Genomic DNA, 21,465 nt, shown 5'->3' on the forward strand with positions numbered 1-21,465 from the left:
GAGGGGGGTTGTTACTTTGTGAGGGTGAAAAGGGTAACTATTGCATTGTTCTGTACACCTGAAACTAACAATAAAAAAAAAATTGAGAGACAAGAATATATTTTATGATATCTAAAGTACCTACCTCTTGATAGCAAATATTTAGTCAAAGTCTTTAGTACAGAACCCCCACTTTATCTAATTCACAAAATAGTCCTGATAAAGAACTGCCTTATGTTTTGTTTCCCATCATACAAGTACAATCTGAAGTTTAACATTAAGATTAATTAAAGCTTAATATAAAGACTTTTTTATTTTCTAATAGCTCCCTTCTTTATTTTTAGCTCCCACCTGGACCTCAGTGAAGAGATTTTCCATGGAGTTCATTTTCCCTCATTCTGTTAATTTACCACAATAACTAGGTTCCTAGATGTAGGGAATCATTTGTTTGTGAACCTTACTTAGAGATGAGCACCTGTTGTTTCACTCTATGATATCAAACTAGGTCATAGAATCGCACGCTTTCGGGACACTTCCTATTTGGGTGAGGAAAGCATAACTCAGGCAAATGAAATAGCTTGTGAAAGGCTACACATCTAGGTTGTGCAGAGCTGGGTCTAGACCTTAAAGTACCTGCCTAGAGTTCATCTCACTGTTTGACAAGTCTAATTTATGGAGGACGAGTCATGGCATGGGCTTAGTCTAAAGACGTAGGGGTAATTAGAAGAACATAGTTGAAGCTTCAAACGGAAGAAAATTCCATTACAGAATGTTGATTGGGAGAGTATTAAATTTGTTCAGTAGAGAACATTTATGTAGGGCAAAACCAAATAGGCATATTTTAAAAGACTATCTTCCTGGCAAAGATTGCGGCTTCTAGAAATACACATAAAGAGGAAAAAAGTATACAGCCTCCTGTTGAGCCAGTCAGATCACCAGAAGCAACCACTGCTATTAATGAGTGACCTACATAATAATCACATCCCCCTCACGATTAAATGATAAACCTCGGATAAATGCCTTTGCCCTTGGCTGAAGGAAGTCACCTTGCCCACAGCCATGCTGATTTCTCAGGGCATCTGCATCCAATGACTGACTGGTGCAGGGGCTATAAAGGCCTGGCCTCCTCACCCCAATGTAGGACAGCTCTGAAGAGCTGTGCCAGCTCCAGAACTCCCTGTGGGATCAGACGAGGTCCTTATTGTGACTCCATTATCATTTAATTTTTCCCTCGGCCCATACCTGCTTTTGTTCCTCTGCCTTATGTGTTGTTTCTGAGAGCACTTCTCAATGTACTTTCCACATGCAAGTTTACTCTGGGAACTGGATATGCAACAAATGGCTTAAAACAAACATTGGCACTTAACACATCCCCTACCAAAAATAACACTTAAACTGATTAAATAGCGAAGCCCTGTGCTCTTCCTGTGCTACTGCTGCTGAGGTAAGTTGGGGAAGGGAGGTTCAGAGTGTCCTTGTCTCTGCACAATTACAGTGTTTCTTGGGCTCAGAGGAGTCAATGACTCATCTCCAAAAGATTTCTAATCACCTCCTATGTCCATAGGATTCATAGATGCCATGAAATTCCCAAGAGGATACAGTTCTAAAAGGAAAAAAGCACAGGCAGACACTCAGAGACTGCAAGGCCATATCAGGTGGTCACAGCCAGCACTGTGCAGAATATACTGACAAGAAGCAAAGTTTTCCTTAGCAATCAGCTCCTAAAGATGCTGAAGTTAATTGTAATAGCTATGGTTCAATTGGAGTTTGTTATGTACGATACCAACTGTAACCTATTTTACCTAGCGTTGTCTTCAAAAGAGCCTATGGTGTAGCTCTCTTATTAACCCAATTTTGCAAATAAAGAGATAGAGACGTTAAAAAATTGCTTTCAATACACAGCTAGCAAGTGGGAGAGACAAGATTTAAACCCAGCAGTGTGATTTCAGATTTCAAAGGTTAACCACTTAATCATCCTACTTTCAGAGAACTGTTCTTTTAGTAATTTATGAAGAAAACAACCTGAGGACTTAATATCAATGTTCCTAAAATAAAACGTGGGCATTGCCAACAACCAGAGTGAATCAAGGACCCACAAGAGAAGGTAACCCACGTGATCTGATGAGCATTTTGATCAGCGTCTTCGTGAAGAGGAGCTGGGGCTGACAGCACTGATCCAAAGATATAGTTTACTGTCCTCCTGGCTGCAATAAACTCTCATTACACAATGTGCGTTAAACGTTCACAGTGAACCTTCTAGTTGTTTACATTCAATTCCAAAATAAGGAATTCCCTTTAGTGTAATTCCACTCTATCTAACTGAAACAATAACATCTGGATATCCAGGAGGAGCAAAACTGGAGAAGTGGCACCCGTCTTCACAAGGTTTTTGTGTGCAATATGCCACAAGCTCTAAAACTGCCACTCTCACGCAAAGAGAATTTAGGAAATGACTGACTTACGTCCAAGTATTAAAAAGAGGGAAAAGCTCAGAATGGGTATCATTTGGCCATCCTGAACTCCAAGGTGGTGACTGAATACTCAGAAATGAGTTATTCATTCCAAGTCTGGTAAATGTTCAGTAGAGAGTCAGTGAGTCCTTCTTTCTTTCTTTTTTTCTTTCTTTCTTTCTTTCTTTCTTTCTTTCTTTCTTTCTTTCTTTCTTTCTTTCTTTCTTTCTTTCTTTCTCTCTCTCTCTCTCTCTCTCTCTCTCTCTCTCTCTCTCTCTTTCTTTCAGATAAAGAAACATATACTATATTACATGCATAAATGAAGTTTGAAGAATTATATTCTGCTTTACTCAACTTTTGTGATTTTTTTACATGTGGAACTCTTATACAACTCTTCTTCCTAACAAAGACAAAATCTGTACTTTATTGTAATTGTCAATGGGAAAGCAACAGAAAATATTGCCTAGATGAGCATACTAAATAACTTCAAAATATATGCATGTTGAAATTACCTTAACCTAAGTAAGGAGATTTCATTTTGTCCTCTTGAATAAAATTAGGAGAACCACTACTTTAATTCCAGGACCTCTCTTTCCTTAAACTGTCACGTACAGGCAATATGTTCAAAGCAGGTGCTGCCCTGATCTGTAAGATGCTCTGCACTATTTATTCAGGGTGCAAAGCTGGGGCTGCCATGTGCCATCCCAGGAAGATGCACACACAGGGGTAGGTCAGGCAAGTGTCCCCATGAGCAAAATCTTTGATCTTAGGAATTGTGTTATTTTTTTAGGATCCATAATCTTAAGGAAAAAAATAGTTTCTAAATTAATAGTGGTGTGAGACTCAACATGTTGCAGTGATTTTCACTGGAGTAGTTGTTTCTTTTACTCAGTTAGTATTTGAAATTTGGAGGAATCACAATATGCATGGTTTTCAAAGTCCTTTACAGAATTTCATTTTTATCACTCGGTGAGAGTCAATGAAAAGGTAATAGGAAAAGCTCTATGGGATATTTTTATAGGAGTGTCAGAAGCCAGTAAGCTAACTACATGAAAGAACACAGATTGGACAGAGTTAGAGCAGAAACACTTCAGAGACTTTATATCTGGTATTTTGACTTTTACATGCCCTTGGAGGAAAAAAGAGTGCGAGCTACAAAACCAGATAAGGAGGGGAAAGAAACAAACCATAGTCTTAAGAATAATTACAGTTTCAATTTTCCTACAAACTAAAATGTAAAGTCTCAAAGATAAAGTGTAATAGAAATTGAGCTGCTTTGGTGTGTGTCAAATATTGCCAAGAAAGAAACTTCTGATTTCCCTTGCTAACTCATCCCAGATTTGTACAACACAGAAGTTAGTCTGAGTAGCTTCATTGAATGCTATCAGCTTCTCCACAAGTCCATTCGCTCCTGTTTTGCTTTCAGTAGAGATGGAAAATATCAGATTGCCCTTTCTATAAGCTATCATAATTGAAGTCTGCATTAGATTCCTTATCTGACACTTCTTTAAATTGAAACATCTCAATTATATTAACCTCTTCTCAAGCCATTAATCCTTCTTGCTAATTCTAGCAAAAATTTAAAAATACCATTGTTATAATAATACAAGCAATCTTAAAACAAAATTGTTCCTTTGCCATGAAAACCATAAATGAGAAAAATCTAATAACTAAAAACAATGAACAGACTTATCATTATTGTATTTAATATTATGCTGCACTTAAAACTACATTCCAATGAGATTTGCAAGTCAGGCAGTCACTGTGACTGAGTTATACATTTCAAACAAAATAGTAGTAAGAATTTGTATGTTGTTCTTTTGTCTCACCTAGACAGTTAAAACCAATATCAACGATTTAACCAACCTGTGGTTACGTTGGTGTCTGCAACTACTGCAGTTGTCCCACTCTTGCTTCTCTCTTTCTCCAGATCAGCCAAATCATTTTGACAACCAACTGGTACTTTTGAATCCAAGCCAGCTTGATTTGATTGCAGTTTCTTGGATAGGTCTACATGGGGAATCTGAAATGACACAGGTCAGAATGATTGATTTCACAAGTAAATTATCAGTTCAAAATAAATGCTTCCCAGAGATATGACAAGGATAAACATTTATCATGTGGCAAGTTATTTCTTATAACTGAAATGGAACATTCTATATGTCAAAGTGAGTTACAATTTATATTTTCATCAATATATTTTGGTAAACTAGGTGTGGAATTTTCAAGGTAATGTAAGTGACTAGAATAAGAAGTCATCTCAGAAAGAGAAAATCATCTTCAAAAGCCATTATTCTATATTACTTTCTTCTTGTGAAGCTTATAACATGTTTTGAATGAAAAACATTTTTACTGTTTTTATTATTATAGTTAAATAATCCTGCATTTCATTATATATTCCATAATTACATATTGTATAATGAAGAACAAATTTTATTTCTGTCTTTTCTACATTTTTTACATAAAACAAATTATAACATCTGCCAAAAAAACCCCTCACATTTTTATCAGTATTATGCAAATTTGACGAAGCTCCTCTAGTCAATTGAAGAAGAATAATCCCTCATAACAATGAATTATTAAGGCACAGCATCAATGGACCCCGAAACTCATCTCACATATGAGATGCCATAGTGTTTGATGTTGTACTGGCACACTCTGTACTTCAAAAGAATCATCAGACAGAAGCAAAAACTAAAGATCTAAATAGGAAATTGAACTTTCAGCAGCATGCCTCATACCCAAATTCAGACTGGAAGTTTTTCAGTCTGAATGTGAATATAAAATATTCAAAGAATTCATAGAGTCAAAATTAGCCAATCTTGGCTATCCACATAGCCATTTTGACTCACCAAAGGATAAGACAATGAACAACTTTCCTTGTATTCCTCCTACAGATTGTGTATAGCATTTAATTCATTAAAAGTATCATTAAAAGCTTGAATCAAAGGTTTTTAAAGCTTGGAAAATACCAGTAAGAAACTTAGGGTCCAGCATGATTACATGATTCACCCAAATTACCAAAATAAACAGTGCTGACTTTGGGGATATGTCTCCTGACCTTTAGTCCAGTGATCCGCATATCGTTCTGTGATCCATTTGTTCATCTATTCATTCAATGTGGTGGACTGGCTGCCCTGATGGCCCTAATTCTTTAACGCTCTCTGTCTCCATGTCTTTTGCATGTAATTTCACAGTGCCTTCCTACTAGAACTTTTGACTTGTCCGTGTGGCTTCTTCTGGACCAAAAGGATATTGAAAACATAACACAAACACAGACGTAAACGATGTTTGCATAACTGATTTTGCTCTTTCTTGTCCTCCAACTATGCCATGAGAACATGCCTAGACTAGCCTACTGGACGTTGAGCAGGACAGAGAGCGGATTCAGGTTACCCCATTTGTAGCTAATCCCCAAATTCCTTCTCTAATGACAAAGGATGGGATACTGAGGACACTTCCAGTGACAACTCAGGTCAGAGTTTGAATGTTGGTATCAGCTAGGACTAATCCATAGCCCACAAACCCTAAGTCTATCTCTCACTATGAATTTTTGAATTGATTGTCAGGACTGTATTACTATACAGCTTTGGAAAGAAGCAGATTCAACCAGCATCTAAGTACTGTCCTGATTTTGTATTAGATACCTTTGGAAAATATATTATTATTTCAAATTATCAGATGAGTATTAAATTATAGTTCCTATGTACTGAGCAATAAACTAGACTAAAAAAGTATGTATCTTCTTGCTTTTCCATACCAAATTAAATTGCTAATATAAGACATTTAGGGGGAAATGTAAGAACGTCATGTAAATTATGTGTGATTTATAAAATATCCCAGACTTCAAAGGAAAAATGCTAGATATAAATAGTATCCTTAAACCTGAAATATTTAACATGAAAGACTGAGGAGAGAAAATGACCACTTGATCAGAATGAGTCAAATATTACAAAGGCCTGGTACTTCCTGGTGCAAACCTCTGGCAGATTGTACATTTTGTAAACATATTAGCATTTCAATAATTCAGAAACCCATTTTACTGGACATAGTCCCCACATTGGGGTCCCCTCCAGCCAAGCTCTGTCAGGCTTTCCAATCTCTTCTCTGCTTTACTTATCAGAGCTAGGCTCCTGTTTCCCGGTCTTAATATAAAGAGAGGTAGATGTGGCTTAAGCTACTGAACACACCACAATCTCTCAACCTTGTTTATTAAGGCAGCCTTCCCTCCAGTTGCGTGAGTCTCCAAACCATGCCCAGAAACTGATTTTCTGCTACAATAAAATTCCCACAAGCTCTGTTTTTCACAGCCTCATTTCACTCCTTTAAGCCCCAATCTCTCTTTCTCTCTCTCACAAATTATTCCTATCTCTCAAATTCTTTCCCTGTGCCTTCAGAACTTTATTCCATGGTTTGCAAATTGCACTACATATTCAACTTCCTTTCCGAACATTGTCTCTACCTTCCTACCTTGACTAAAAATTCACTCTCCATTGAGTACAGCACTTCTGCAGATGAAGGTGGCTGCTTATTCCTCCACAACCTAAATACCCTCAGGTTGATGATACACTTGCCCATAGTGATGTCCATTGCATCGTTACCTCCTTGCAAAAAAAAGTCCCTGCTGCTTTGTTACTGTTGGCATCTAGCTATGTACAATCTCCCTTCTTGTTGGTATTGTTTATTTACTAATTTCTGGTCACAATCCATCCTTCATATAAAGACTGCAACATTGTTCTCCCTTCTAGCCCCATAATCATGTATTATGTTCTCATCTACACAAACATCCAATTTAACACCCTGACTGGATCTCCTTATTACAAATGAGCTTTTCACCTCTCCACCTTAGCTGTTCACTCCAAGAGTCACACCTGAAACCTGTCAGAACCTGAACATTTTCCACTTCCCAAATCACTGAACATCTTTTCCTCTCATCGGCTCTCCTGTCCTCAAGTTTATTGTCTCCACTCCAGCCAAAGCTCTTACCTTCAAGAATGTTTTTTCTTTTTTTCCTACCAGGACTATTCTTGGAACTCAGTGGGATCTGAGATCCACTGATCCCTCTACTTTCTCTACACCCTCCAGCCCTCTAAGCATTTTCCCCTTTTTTCTCTATGTAGCACCCATCCTGGTTCTAAAACTTCAATCTGGTTAGTAATCTGTCAGAGTTTACCTTATTTGAACCCTCAGCAGCATTTGAAATGTTGGGCCTCTCCCTTTCCTGGCTTCTGGTGTCCCTCCTACCACTCTAACCACTTATTCTTAGTCTTTTTTTGCTGGTTTAACCTTCTTTACCTAAACATTAACAGTTTAGAGTTTCTCAAGGTTTTGTTAATGATCTAGGTGTTTTTTTTTAATTTTAATTTTAATTTTTTTTACCATTTTTAGATAATTTCAACAATTATAAGACTTACTACCTATATGTTTATGACTCAGGGATGGGGCCAGATTTATGAGACAGGACCTTGTAAGCCATGGGAAGCACTCTGGACTCCAACAATAATGCCTTTTAGCTCTACAATTCCGCCATTCTTCCTTCCTGTCTCAAGGCTTGGCTATGCTGTTAGCCTAGAACATTATCATGAATTCTTTCTCCTTGATTTTACTAAGCCTTGAGTTCCTGCAAGTTTTTCTTCACCGTTTAGACTTTAGCTGGAACTTTTGTTTTCTAGTCTTTGAGCATCTTGTACTTGTACTGCAAAGCAGTTTTTACAAATACAATTAAATAATACCTGGTTTAGTGTTTAATGTCTATCTCTCTGGTTAAAATGTAAACCCACTAAGAATAAGGACTACATCTGTCCTATTCACTGTTTTCTGTCCTTATCTTAGTGTTTTCAATATAGTAGGTATCAAATAACTACATATTGAAAGAATAGAGAAATGCATGAATAAAACATAGACTTAATTCTTATGACTTTTTCTTTGGCTAGCTTATGACTACATAGTCACATGTTCATATGTTAAGAGTGATATCCAGTCACTCCTAAGAGTAATGCTTATTACATAGTTGAAAGGCACATATATTTTCAACTTATTTATCCACTAAAAAAAACAAACAAACATACTGCAAATCCTGTATTTTTAAATAAACTCATTGATGCAATCATTGCAAATACTATAGTTTTATAGTATTCTATACATTTCTTTGGTATAAGTTAGATTGGTCAATATATATGGAAACGATAAATCAAAGAATTGTTATGTTAGGGAAGGTGAGATCCTGAGAACTGAGTGTATACACACAGTGGCCTCATATTCTTGAGGCACAAGATTGTGGCCTGACAATAATGAAAGAAATAAAACTCCCTGTCAGGCACTGCTTCAACGATGTCAAGTCTTCAACCTGAAGATTAGGCCCAGAGGAAAATGAGAAAAATAAAAGGTGTGCAAAAAATAAAGAGGAACACACATAAATTTGAATTGGCATGCATCAGGCCCTTGTGACCACTGTACAGTTGTACTTCAAAAAATAAATCCTGTTAGTTTTTATAATTTCCATTTAACTTGTCATTAGAAATGAGTCATTAGGATCCTGTCTGCTAGTATAAAACAACTATTAAATTATTTCTCATGTTATTCTTGGCTTGTAGTCTGTATCCTGCTTTTAGTGTTCCTGCTGAAAGCAATGATTCAATTACAAGGTACTGAATACTTTTCTCATGAACAAAAGAAAGGAACAAATAAACATTACCGAAAAAAGTTAACCCAGATGTCCATGAAAAAAAATGAAAAGATTTCTTCAAATCTGTCTTTCATCTCATACCTAAAGCCATGCTATTGGGTAAACATCATTGTTTTCCAAACAGTTCATTGAGATTCCTAGTTCATGACTATATTCACTTGGGTCCCTTCTCCCCAAGGGCAAATATGGCTTGCTTTTCCTTAGAAAGCCACACAGGGCCTGTCTTGGCTCAGTGACTAAATATCATTCGCATTTAAAACAACATGAAGCATCACAGATAATGCACTTTACTTTATACTTTATAAAAAAATCACTCACTCTTCTAACAGACTAAAAAAAGCTACCTCCTTCTCTGCTTACATAAACAACTGCTCTTTCCACTGTCTGTGCTTTTTCTCATCAGAAAAGTAAATTCAAGTGATACTTGGGAAGAAATTTCTCACTAACTAACTTTTTTTACTTAGAATTAAATTCTTCTCAAATCAACAACAACAGCAACACTAATTCAGAGGCTCTTCATTAAAGTAAAAAAATAAAAATAAAAACCTAAACATAAGTAATATAGATTTGACATGCACATCAAATTATCATTCCAGGAGAACATGTAATGTCTCTTCTAATGTGTGTGTGTTTGTGTGTGTATGTGTCTCTGTGTGTGTGTTTTCTCTTTTGTTTGTTATATGGTTGAATCACCATCAATAATTTATAAGATTATCAAATGGTTTTAAAAAATTAGTAATTTTCTCATTGTGCATTATAAAGAGTTATTCAACTGGAGGCAAATGTCTGTTTTTTTCTGAAGAAAATATTTAAACAACCAAGACTATAAACTAAAAAGTAATCTAAAGTTGATCATCCATATACATAGCCTTCTCTTTCAAACAGTTATCTGATGTTTCATACGATTATGCATCTATAATCATAAATTGTCCTTTCTGCACAGAATATATTCTTTATACCAACTGAAAGAACATGCTTGTGAGCTTGTTTCGTAAAATCCCCAAGACAAGATGCCATTGACACCATTTCTGCCCATTGTAGCCTTAGATTGTTTGCAGAGAAGATGCCCAGGCCTGTGATTGGCAGGCCTTGACTCATCAGCCCATCAGAAGCCCATACCCACCTCTCTCACTTCTCCTAGAACTTCAAGTTGTGGCCCTCCCAGGTGAGACTCCTTGCTGACATCACTTACCCTCCTCAGCAGTGCTCTTTCTCCTCTGAACATACACACCTTCTTTTTCAAATGGGCAGTGCTGGCTGGGCTCTGAGCTGGCAGCTGACTGGGGCCTCAGCAGCAGTCCTGTGGCTTGTGGTATGTACATGTGGCTTGACACTAGATACTCTTATGCCAACTGTGGTTGACAGATGGGACAATACCTCTCTCCTCTGCCAGCTCCAAGTATGCCCAGAAGTTCAGACATTTAAAGAAGTTGGGGTTTTCCATCAGCACTGCCCATTCTTTTGGGTTGGAGAGGAGGCAATTGGCCCATGGAAAAGAAAGATGCCTATATCTGCTTCTTACGTTGCCCTGATAAGAAATAACAGCCTCCCATCCCAACACTTTAAAGACTTCTGTGTGCTAGACTTGCTGGGACCAGACCCAAGAAAAACCATCCCAGTTGCAGCTATGATTAAAGATCTTATCATGCATTATATACCAAAGATCTTACCATGTTCTTTGGAAAAGAAATCCTTCACTTATTATTGAGAGGACTTTAAATCTTCATGTTCAAAGGCATATTTCAAGAACATAGTATGTACTAAAAGAGAGAGATTAACAGTACTCATATATTGCAGTTGTATCTTCCCCTATATTTCCTGCTGAAAACTGGGAACTAGACCATAGAACATCCAGGAGTCCCACCATGCTGATTTGATGCTTATTTGACCACCCTTTTGGGAAAAATCAAATTCTAGCTCCTGGATGCAGGAAGAACTCAATATAATCACATGCTTCGTTTGATCAATCAAGTTAAAGAATTTTTTTCCAGAGTACTCAGGGTGGAGAAGCTCTTTACACCCTTTTGTCAAGCTCAATTCAATCTGCTTCTTGCTACTCTAATCTATGAATTTAGCCAAAGATGAAACGGACACTTGAGGCAATGTTTAACCAACATATTTTTATTTTAAAATGCAGTCAGATTAGACAGCCAATTTGTACAATGTTATTCTTAAGAAGATAAGTGAGAAGCCTGGCTACCCTCAGTGATGAGTCCTGTCACTGCAGATAATGGAAAAGCATGCAAAGCGTTTGTTATTTTAGAGGTACTGTAACAGTGCCTCTCCTTTAAAGTACCAAGACCGCTTTCTTACAGTGTTGATATTTTGAACAGTAGAATAGCTCTGTATGTAAATATATTTTCTTCTTTATCTTCATTTTGCCCTCCTGAAACTTTTTAAATTATTAATTCCCATGGTTGTTATTATAACTTTCATAGCTCCTATTTTAATTGGAAAATCATAACTCTTAGACTGCATGAAGTAATCTGTGGCCAAAGGGCAGGGAAATTAATCTTAATTTGAATTATAGAAACATAAATCACAGTAGAATAAACTATATGACATATTTTCTGTTTAGATTAGTTTGGGGTAAAATTAGTTTTGAGTCAGTGGACATATGAATAGCATGAGAAGTGTCCAGCAGAGCAACTCCTGCTGCAGATGGCAGATGGGAACTGCAGCGTGCCATATAATAGTTCTGCATCTAGGAAAAATATTCTCAATTCATTCTTTAAAAATCACATGTGAAATTATTTAACTCTGTGTATTAAAACACATGAGTCTTTGAAAGCTATCCATCCTGGCCACCTGATTTAAAACATTGCTTTGCTATCATTGGAGCTAGAAGCCATTTTAATGAGTAGGATTCATCTCACTGACTCTTTGAGTATTCACATTCTATGAAATGTGAAACGGCATTCTTACCACCAATGTGTTGCTAAAATGTAAAAAGTTTGTGCTATTGTGAACAAGTACCCAAGGTAGGATATAGCCCTTGAAGGCTGGTTCCCACCTTCTCACCTCAATGCAGGCTTGGCAACATGTCTTTGACATTTTGTTTAATGAAAGCTGCCCTCTCGCCTCTTCCTGCACAGAGGCCCTCTTCCCCATCCCTTTATAAAGCATATTTGGCGCCACCATCCTGCACTTGCTCTAAATGTCTACAGAATCCAGCCATGTCCCCTCAGCCATCTCTGGGATCCTCCCCTGCAAAGAGGCCATTTGCTCATAATGCTCCTTTCCGCTCATGTCTTTCTCTTTGTCGTCCCTCTACCAACATGGCATCAGAAGACCTTAACGTTCACACCTTGTCAAACATTTTTTTTTCTACTCTTTTTTAGCCTCATGTAAGTACAATTGGAAATTGGACCTCATTGTCCGTCAGAATTTCTCCACCATCAAGATCTTGGATTCTGAGGCTTTCCCTCTGTGCTTGCACTCATTCAATGCTGTTCTTTCTTCTCAGTCTTCAAGTCATTTCTGCCTATCAGCCCCTTTTTTGCCTTCCTGTTTTCCTACCCACATGGTCCTTAGCTCCACCTTATTAACAGTTTTCTCACTGTGGTTATAAGATCCTCACTTTCCATTCTACTCTCTTTGCCAGTTCCTAAAAATAATGTTCTGTTCTCTTAACTCCCAAAATTAGCTCACTACTGGTTAAATTTACATATATATATATATATATATATAATATATATATATATTCTTGTAATTTTCCTGTTTGGCTCTGATATAAATCCATGCTGCCTGGTTACATCTTGGTCCTTAATGTTGCTCAATTTTCAAGGATATCTCCTTCAGTTCATTGGGAGGGGTCCATAGAAGATATTTCAAATCTCTTCCTCTTTTTATCAAACTCACAATCAAACCTGGCATTTCTCAATCTTAGGAGGTTATTTGATCACTTAATTCATTGAGATTGTGGCCATATGAAATTAATTCCCACAGCTTTCTTTGTCTTTTCTTAGACGTGCACTTGATCCCCATTCTTATGAAATGTCCTATCCTTTCTCTACAGTTGAATGCCTCCTCTATTCTCTGTGCCACCTTCTCTCCCACTTTCCCAATGAGTTACTTAATCAATGTTTTTTCTCACTTCTAGTGCATTCTCTGACTCTGACTCTCCATTGCCTTGTTGATTTTCTGTCAAACTTTAGTAAAAGTAATTTGTTCTTACTACTCCTCTTTTTTTTCCTCCCACTCACTTAATATCTGGGTATTTACTGCATGGCATCTGGTTTCTGTCTCTATCACTTGACAAAAAATATCTTCACCAATAGCTTTCTAATAACCAGCCATAAATCCCATGGCTTTTTCTCAGACCTCCTGGTTCCTGAACTTTCTGGGCACCACCTTATCAGTTTTTAAAAATCACGTTCTCCTCAGTCTGCAGTAACACTACTCTCATCTTTCTTCTACCTCTTGAATTGTCATTACTCATCACGGTGACTCTTTTCTCATTCCTATCACCCTCCAAATCAGTGATCTCTAAACCATTCTGATTGTGTCTTCTTAACAATCAAAATTTTAAGCATGAACCATAAATGTGCTACATGCATATATACATTATATTACATATATATGTACTCTACTAACATATGCAGTTATGAATATTTACTCAACTAAGATATCATGTGCATTACAAAACAAACTCAAAGTAGAAACATTAAAATAATAAAGTAAAATATTTTAAACAAAATTTTTATGTTACTTATTAATAATATTGAGAAAAATGGTTGAGCAATTTGTTTTCATTACTTTTTAAATCTTGATTTAACATTTTATGATACAGCAATTCAGTTGTTTGCTTCATAATTCAGTTGATTTATATACTGAGTTTTAAGACTGTTACCACTAAAGCATGATGCTTCACAAAGGCACATGGCTCCAAATGAAAAAAGTACATTAATTGCTCTAAGTTATAATACATATTTTTCAGAGTCTACTAACTTTGCAAAGATGTTGAAATTGGTTTGCAAATTCCTATTGCCCCTGATGTCAAACTGTTTAAAAACTAAACAGAGTTGAGTTAATAGTTAATATTTTAACTATTGGATTTAAAACCCACTGCAATTCTTTGGAAGATTTTATAAATGGTTAGAGATGTTGTTTTCTAGTTTTTAAACTTTGCAAGATGCAAGGTTTTATAGGTTGCACTATATACATTGCATTGTTTTCAGCAATAAAAAGCATATAACATTAGAACTATTTCAAAACAATTTATTTTTAAAATGTCTTCAATAGGATGATTCTTTTATTAAAGTTATTCTTTCTCCTTTTAATTGAAAGGCCAGCTCAAGTATGTATGTGTATGTTCCTCCAGGTAGCAGACTACTGATGGGTACCTGTCATGGACTAGGTAGACCAATTTGAATGCTCACCTTTTCGTAAAATAAATCTTAATATTAATACATATTTAATTTCAGAAACATGATTTGTCATAAGATAATCAGCAAATCTTTATATGGTACAAAAGAGCACCACAGTCATTTCCCATCTCACAAAGTGTCGATGAGATGAGAAATTACTGTATATTTTATAATTTTATTTATATAAATTAATCATATTCAAAACATTCTGCAGAACTTTGTAAACTTCTGGCTACAATTTTTTTGCTGCAGTATTTTGACTACAATAACACTGAGATTGCATTTTATATGTAGATTCATCTCTCTATGCTTCCTTGAGGATCACTTTTTAAAATTCTAGACAATACAGCTGCTCTATCAGTAGATGTACTTACTCCGTTTATCCAAAAAGCAATGCTTTCACTAAAGAAGTCATTAAAAAGTAGAATAATAGCTTCTTCAATGCAGTTAAAAAAATTTCTTCATGGATTTCACTATTGAAACCCTATTTAGCAAATATAATAAACACATATTTCAAAAATAAAATACAGAACTCTCATGCAACTTTATAGAAAATCTCCCTCACTGAGTCATTTGTTCATACAAATAATAGCAGCAGCTAACATTTATTTTGTACTAAGTGTTACCCACTATTCTATGCCTGTTATATGTATTAGCATATTGAAATCTTCAGCTCTTTTTCTAAACATCTTCCAAGATCATTTCCAGAAAAATAAATGGTTTTAATTTGTCACCATGTTACTCCTTTTATTATCTTAGCCATTCTTAGGAAGAAGCAGTGTATTCAATAATATGTAGTTTTTTTCTTTATCACCGTTAAAAAACTCAAAAGAGTTAATGATAACTGCAGTGAATGTTATATGTGATGAAGTACTGAGTTGAGTATAACAATTATAAACAACACTGAAAAACTATATAAAATTGTTTTCACATTTTTGTTGCTTAGTTTTAAAATATATTGTTAATCACCATGTTTTCATTTTCTCACTTGCTAACATCACATAACACAATATAAAATATGGTGAAATTCATTGTCACTTAGAGTATTTGTAAATCTTCATTTCAATCTTCTTGGTAATTTCAGATTTTTTGGCTGACATCTTTAAGGGTATAATTAGTTTATTATCTTTTCTTTTCTTCCTAATAGGGTTGATGAAGCAATATCAGAAGTGTGAAAACTGTCAGTTTCACTTTAAAAAAAATCACTTTGTTGTCTTTAGCTTATAAGTACAACATTTTAATACATTTATTTACTGAAGTATGTAATTCTTCTAGAAAAATGCACAAATAATAACAGCTCACTGACTTGATACAAATTGAAAGCACCTATGTAAACACTACCCAGATCTGGAAATAGGATATTACTATTTAGCTCCCTCATGCCTGGACCCGGTCACACGTCCAATCTTGTCTCCAAAGCTACCCACTATCCTGACTTCTAATGCCATAATTAGTTACAATTCTTGTTTGGAAACTTTATATACTTTAAATCATAGAGTATTTTCTCTTTTGTACTCTGCTTCTTTCTTTTTAACTATAACTTCAGGGAGTATTCCAAAGTAATAACATACAAAAATTTACTTTTCTATTCTACTGAAGAACATTTGAGTTGTTTCTAATTTTTATATCTTACAAATAATGCTGCTATGAATATTCTTATATGCATCATTTAGTGCACATGCATACACATCCCTTTTAGGTGCACATATGTATATGTCTTTCTAGGCATGTAATTGTTGGGTCATAGGATGTGTGTATGCCCAGCTTTGGTAGATACTGCAAAAAGGTTTTCCAGAATGTACTCTTATCAGGAGTATATGAGGTTTCACTTTCTCCATATTCTTGCTAAGATTTGGCACTGTCAGTCTTTTAATTTATCCATTCTAGTGATTCTATGTTATCTCATTGTGGTTTTAATTTACACTCCCCAAATGAGCAATAAGATTAAAAAGCTTTTCCATGTTGTATTAGTCATTGTGAAGTACCCATTTTGTGAAGTAACTGTTCAAGTGGTTGCCCATTTTCTCTATAGTGTCTGTATTTTTGTTATTGATTGGTGAAAGTTCTGTATATATTCTGAACACAAGTCCTTTTTAGTATCCTTTATCTGTTTTGCAAATAGTCTCCTCCACTCTGTAGTTTGTCTTTTCACTCTCTTAATGGTGTCTTTAATCGAAAGGTTTGTTTTGTGTTTATTAAGTAAGTTTTATAAATACTTGTCAATTTTGTGAGATTCAGTTTTGTTTAAACTAGAAAGTACAGTTTTCAAACACCTTGACCAGGCAAATTGAATCTGCAGCACAGTGCAGTTCCCTGAAACCATACGCGCCACTGCATACCTTTGGCAGGGTACCTAGGCAGCGTCTCAGTCTGAGAGATGCTCAGTCTCTGGAAACAAAAACAAGATCCAGTGGCCAAAGCTGCCCTATGATCTGAGTTTACAGTGATTATCAACAGCTGCTAACTTTCTCTTTCTCTTTCTCTCTTTCACACACACACACACACACAAAAACACACACACACACACACAGATGCTATGTATCTCCCAATAGAAAATAAACAGCACTCTTTATTGAGTAGTCTTCCTAAAACAATCAAATCTACATTTATTAAGCTTCAAGATTTTACTATCAATTCACAGGAAAACAAGTCAGAACACCTTGAAAGGAAGCCCACTCACAGGCAAAACAACTCTAGAATATATGTCATCTAGAATACATTTTATCTAGAGTATATGGCAAGCGGTAAAATAGGAAAGAAACTGATATATGAAAATCCTATGTGAAGTACCAGAGATCTAGGAGTAGAAGGTGGTTGAAAAACAACAAAGACACTAAAACATCACTTTCTATACGAGTTACTCTATATAACTGGCAAAAGAAAAAAACATTTTCACTCCCACTCACTAACAACTGCAAGGTTACAGTCAGCAAAATTCATGCTGTGTGAAACTCTCTAGACTAATCCAGTTTCTCCAACAGACTGAGAAAAAAAAAAGAAGAAGAAGAAGAAGAAATCTATAGATTAAAAAACATTTTGAGGGGCAGCCAATTAGCTCAGGTGGTTAGAGCACAGTGTTCATAACACCAAGGTTGCCAGTTCGATCCCCACATGGGCCACGGAGCTGCACCCTCCACAACTAGATTGAAGACAACTACTTGACTTGGAGCTGATGGGTCCTGGAAAAACACACTGTTCCCCAGTAAAATCCTTAATAAATAAAATAAAATAAACAAATATTATAAAAAAAGACTTTGAAACATCATTCAATTGCAATTTTTGCACCTTATTTATTTTATTATTTTATTAAATGTATTGAGGTGATATTATTTAGTAAAATTATATATGTTTCAAGCATGCAATTCTATAATACATCATCTGTATGTCACATTGTATGTTCACCACCAAGAGTCAGTTCTCCTTCCATCACCATATATTTGACCCCCTTTACCCTTTTCTACCTCCCCTCCAGCCCCCTTACCCTCTGGTAATCACTAAACTATTTTCTGTGTCTATGAATTTTTGTCTGTTTATCTCATTCATTTGTTGCTTTCCATTTTATATCCCACATATAAGTGAAATCATATGGTTCTCAACTTTTTCTGTCTGACTTACTTTGCTTAGCATGATAATCTCCAAATCCATCCATGTTGTCACAAATGACAGTATTTCATCTTTTCTTAGATGATGGATCATATGGTAATTCTATTCTTAATTTTTTGAGGAGCCTCCCTACTGTTTTCCACAGTGGCTGGACCAATTTATACCAGTAGTGTATGAAAGTTCCTTTTTCTTCACCTCTCCAACACTTGTTTGTACTTGTCTTGTTGATAATAGCCATCTTAATTAGATCCAGATTGACACTGTAAGAAAACATTTATGAGATAACGAGGCAAATTTGAATCCTAATTTGATATTTGATAAGATTAAGAAATTATTACTAATGTTTGCAGGTCTGACAACTATCTTGTTTATTTTAAGAATTCCTACCTTTTAGAGATATCTACTGAAGTATTTGCTGATGAAATTAATGAAATGACATCTGCTTTCATTTCCTCCCCCAAATATCCAGTGGGGCTGAAGAGTGAAGGATATAGATGAAACAAAATTAGTGTGGAGTTGATAATTGATAAAGATTGGTAATAGGTACGTAGAGGTTCATTATGGCCTTCTCTCTACTTTTGCATGTACTTGAAATTTTCCAAAATAAAAGTTAAAAAATAATTTGGCAAAATTGTACACCTGAAATCTATGTAACTTTACTAACAATTGTCACCCCAATAAACGTTAATTAAAAAAAAAATAGTTCGGCCTCACTTGAGATGAAAACAATAACAGGCTTATGTACAATGTGAGGACACATGAAAAATATCCTGGATTTCAGAAAATAGGCTATAGTTTCTTATATCATCTCACCTGTCTGAAGTTGAGGTTGGTGGTGAGTACTCAGCCAGGAGGACATATGTAGATCTCCTAGGGTCTCAGAGGAGGAGAATTTCAGGGACTTAACTCTACTTCTCCTGAAGCTACACCAGAAACTGCAGCTTGGACAACACTGCAGGGGTTAGGGGAGGCATCAGGCAGTGAGGTTGGAGTCCAACAACAAGGCTGAGCACATGAATAAATGTAGGCTCCATGTTATGTTCAAAGTTAACACTGAGGAGCATGAGAGGCACCTCGAAGAGCAAACCAGACAACTTCTGCATCAGGTGACATTGCTTTCAAGAGGCCCTGTGCTGTGGGCCAGGAGCAACCTGCCTTGCAGGGGCCTTGGAAAGCACTGAATGACAGTTGCCAGGGCAGCTTCTCTGATGTATAGGCATTATGGGTGGGGAAGCTATTTTTTCACATGGGCAACTTTGTGTTGTCTGTTTTAGGTCTTGGAATGTGGAGATTGATTTATTTAATGATGATCAATGATTCTCCCAGCTAGTATGCATTCTTCTTAAAGATTTTTGGGCATTAATCTTCTAAACATTTATCAAACTACATATGTTCATGGTTAATGAAATCATCGGTAAATCTAGTCATTTAGATCTGGATCATCTTGGGACTATTTGTTGGAAGACAGTAACACAGACATGATCTTCCAACGTGGCCACCCTCAACATCCATCATGACATTTGCTCTTGGTTAAGTATAGAAAATAGCTAAGAGAAGGATGTTTGAATCCAGATGTCTTTTCCACCTGTATCTGAAATTCTCCCTTAATAACCAAAAACCGAGACTTGTCATTTCTCTCTTGATGTTTTCCTAATGCATATATAATGTACTAAATTGAGATGACATTAATGTTATTATATATTATTTGTACATGAAGTGGAGAGATCTTAAATTCACACTGAGAAAATTTTAAATACGAAGTAGAATTGACATAAACACACAAACACACACACGCATACATACATACGTATTTGAAATTCTGCAGAAAATGCTTCAACTCACTCCCACATTACTTTGAAAAGGGAGAAATTAAGTACAGTACAGCATAGAATTGATGATAAGGGATATTTAAGAGCTGAGTATTTATGGATTGGGCTTTATAATGCCAAAACCTCGCCCCAGGATCATATCAGCACTTTAAATACATTAAAAATTTCTACACAAGTACATGATCTGTCATTATTATCTGCCAAATTGAAACTCAGCTGACAGAGAAACTGTAAGAGCCAAAGCTGATAAATAAAACTCAAGTAAAAAAGGATTAAACAATATCTTCAAATGCAAACCAGGCTAGAGCCCAGGCTAAAGGCGCGTCATCTTCAGACTTATGCTCAGATTACTGTTATTACTTGCCATTTTATTTATTCTTCTATAGTCTTCTTGATCTCCCAATGTAGTCAGAATTGTGTATTACATTACCATATTGTAATTAGAGGATTTATCCCAGTTTCCAAAAACTAGAAAATGATGAGTAGGGAAAACTGAATGACCAAATAGAATTATATATGTCAGTGCCTTTTTTTCACATGTCAGAGAAAACGTAGAAGTGTAGAACAAAAAACAGGGAGAAACTTGCAAAACAATAATCTCAATAGGATAATTAAAACTCTGCTCAGATGGTGTTTGATTTACAATATCATTTCATTCTTGCTTTAAAAATTAGGTTGTAAACAAATATTTGCTAAAGCAACTGGGAGGTGGCGACTGTATTGTAGTAGTAATTTATATTGCCACCAGATGGCAGTCTTCCCCGACTTTTCGCAGCTACCTTCCAGAGTCTAGCTATTCATTGCTGACAAAACAGTGGCATTATATCTATGTACTATGTTTGAATATGGGAAATCTGCCAGGACTTTGTGGCTCCAGGATTAAATGTCTCTTATTTGAAAAGAGACTTCCAGGGGCAGAGTTTTTATTTTTTCAAATCATCCATTTATCTTCTGGACAAAAGCTATTTACATAAACTCCAGGCTTAAGTTGAGCTTCTCAGGATCACAGTTGGCACTTTTTCTTGATGTTCGGGACTCCAAGAGGATAGTAACTAGTGAATGTCTCAGAGTATAGTATTTCTTAAAGTAGAGCCAACTAGGAAATATTCAAATGCCACCGTATCTCTAGTATTCTCATCTCAGTTGAGCTCCTAGAGTATTGACTTAAAACATTTTCGTTTTCTTGGCAAGGAGTTATGCAAATACATTGAATTTTACCTTTCTTATACATATGTCCTTGAGACATTTTTGGCTAATGTGTTAGGTTTGAAATTTTTACTTTCTAGCTACATGAGCACACATATATCATAAACTAATTCCAGAATGAAAGGCTTATCTCAGTGATCAGTGACATTTGAATCCAGGAATTATAAGCAACAGAATTCATCCACTCCGTATGTTGCTAGAGAACCTCAAGGCATTTTTCCAACATATTTTGAATTTGTACTTCTAACAAATTTGACACGGATCAGTATTAGTAGATTTCCTTTTCAACACCGGAATTCATACAATCCTAGATGCTGTCTATACTTTACATAGGGGAAAAGCTG

The 21,465-nt window shown here is 35.8% G+C and overlaps 1 protein-coding gene across 4 annotated transcripts in view; it reads right to left on the reverse strand.

Moving 5' to 3' along the window:
• The window catches only part of THEMIS (thymocyte selection associated), a 170,310-nt gene that overhangs the window by 8,846 nt on the left and 139,999 nt on the right, over positions 1 to 21,465 (reverse strand). For all 4 annotated transcript variants that reach the window (XM_019661211.1, XM_019661212.1, XM_019661213.1 and 1 more), the window contains one exon: positions 4,296 to 4,452. In XM_019661211.1, coding sequence (XP_019516756.1) covers positions 4,296 to 4,452 — 157 coding nt within the window. The remainder of the gene's footprint in view (positions 1 to 4,295; positions 4,453 to 21,465) is intronic.

Source organism: Hipposideros armiger, unplaced genomic scaffold (assembly GCF_001890085.2).
Source record: "Hipposideros armiger isolate ML-2016 unplaced genomic scaffold, ASM189008v1 scaffold_340, whole genome shotgun sequence".
NCBI classification, from domain to species: Eukaryota; Metazoa; Chordata; class Mammalia; order Chiroptera; family Hipposideridae; genus Hipposideros; species Hipposideros armiger.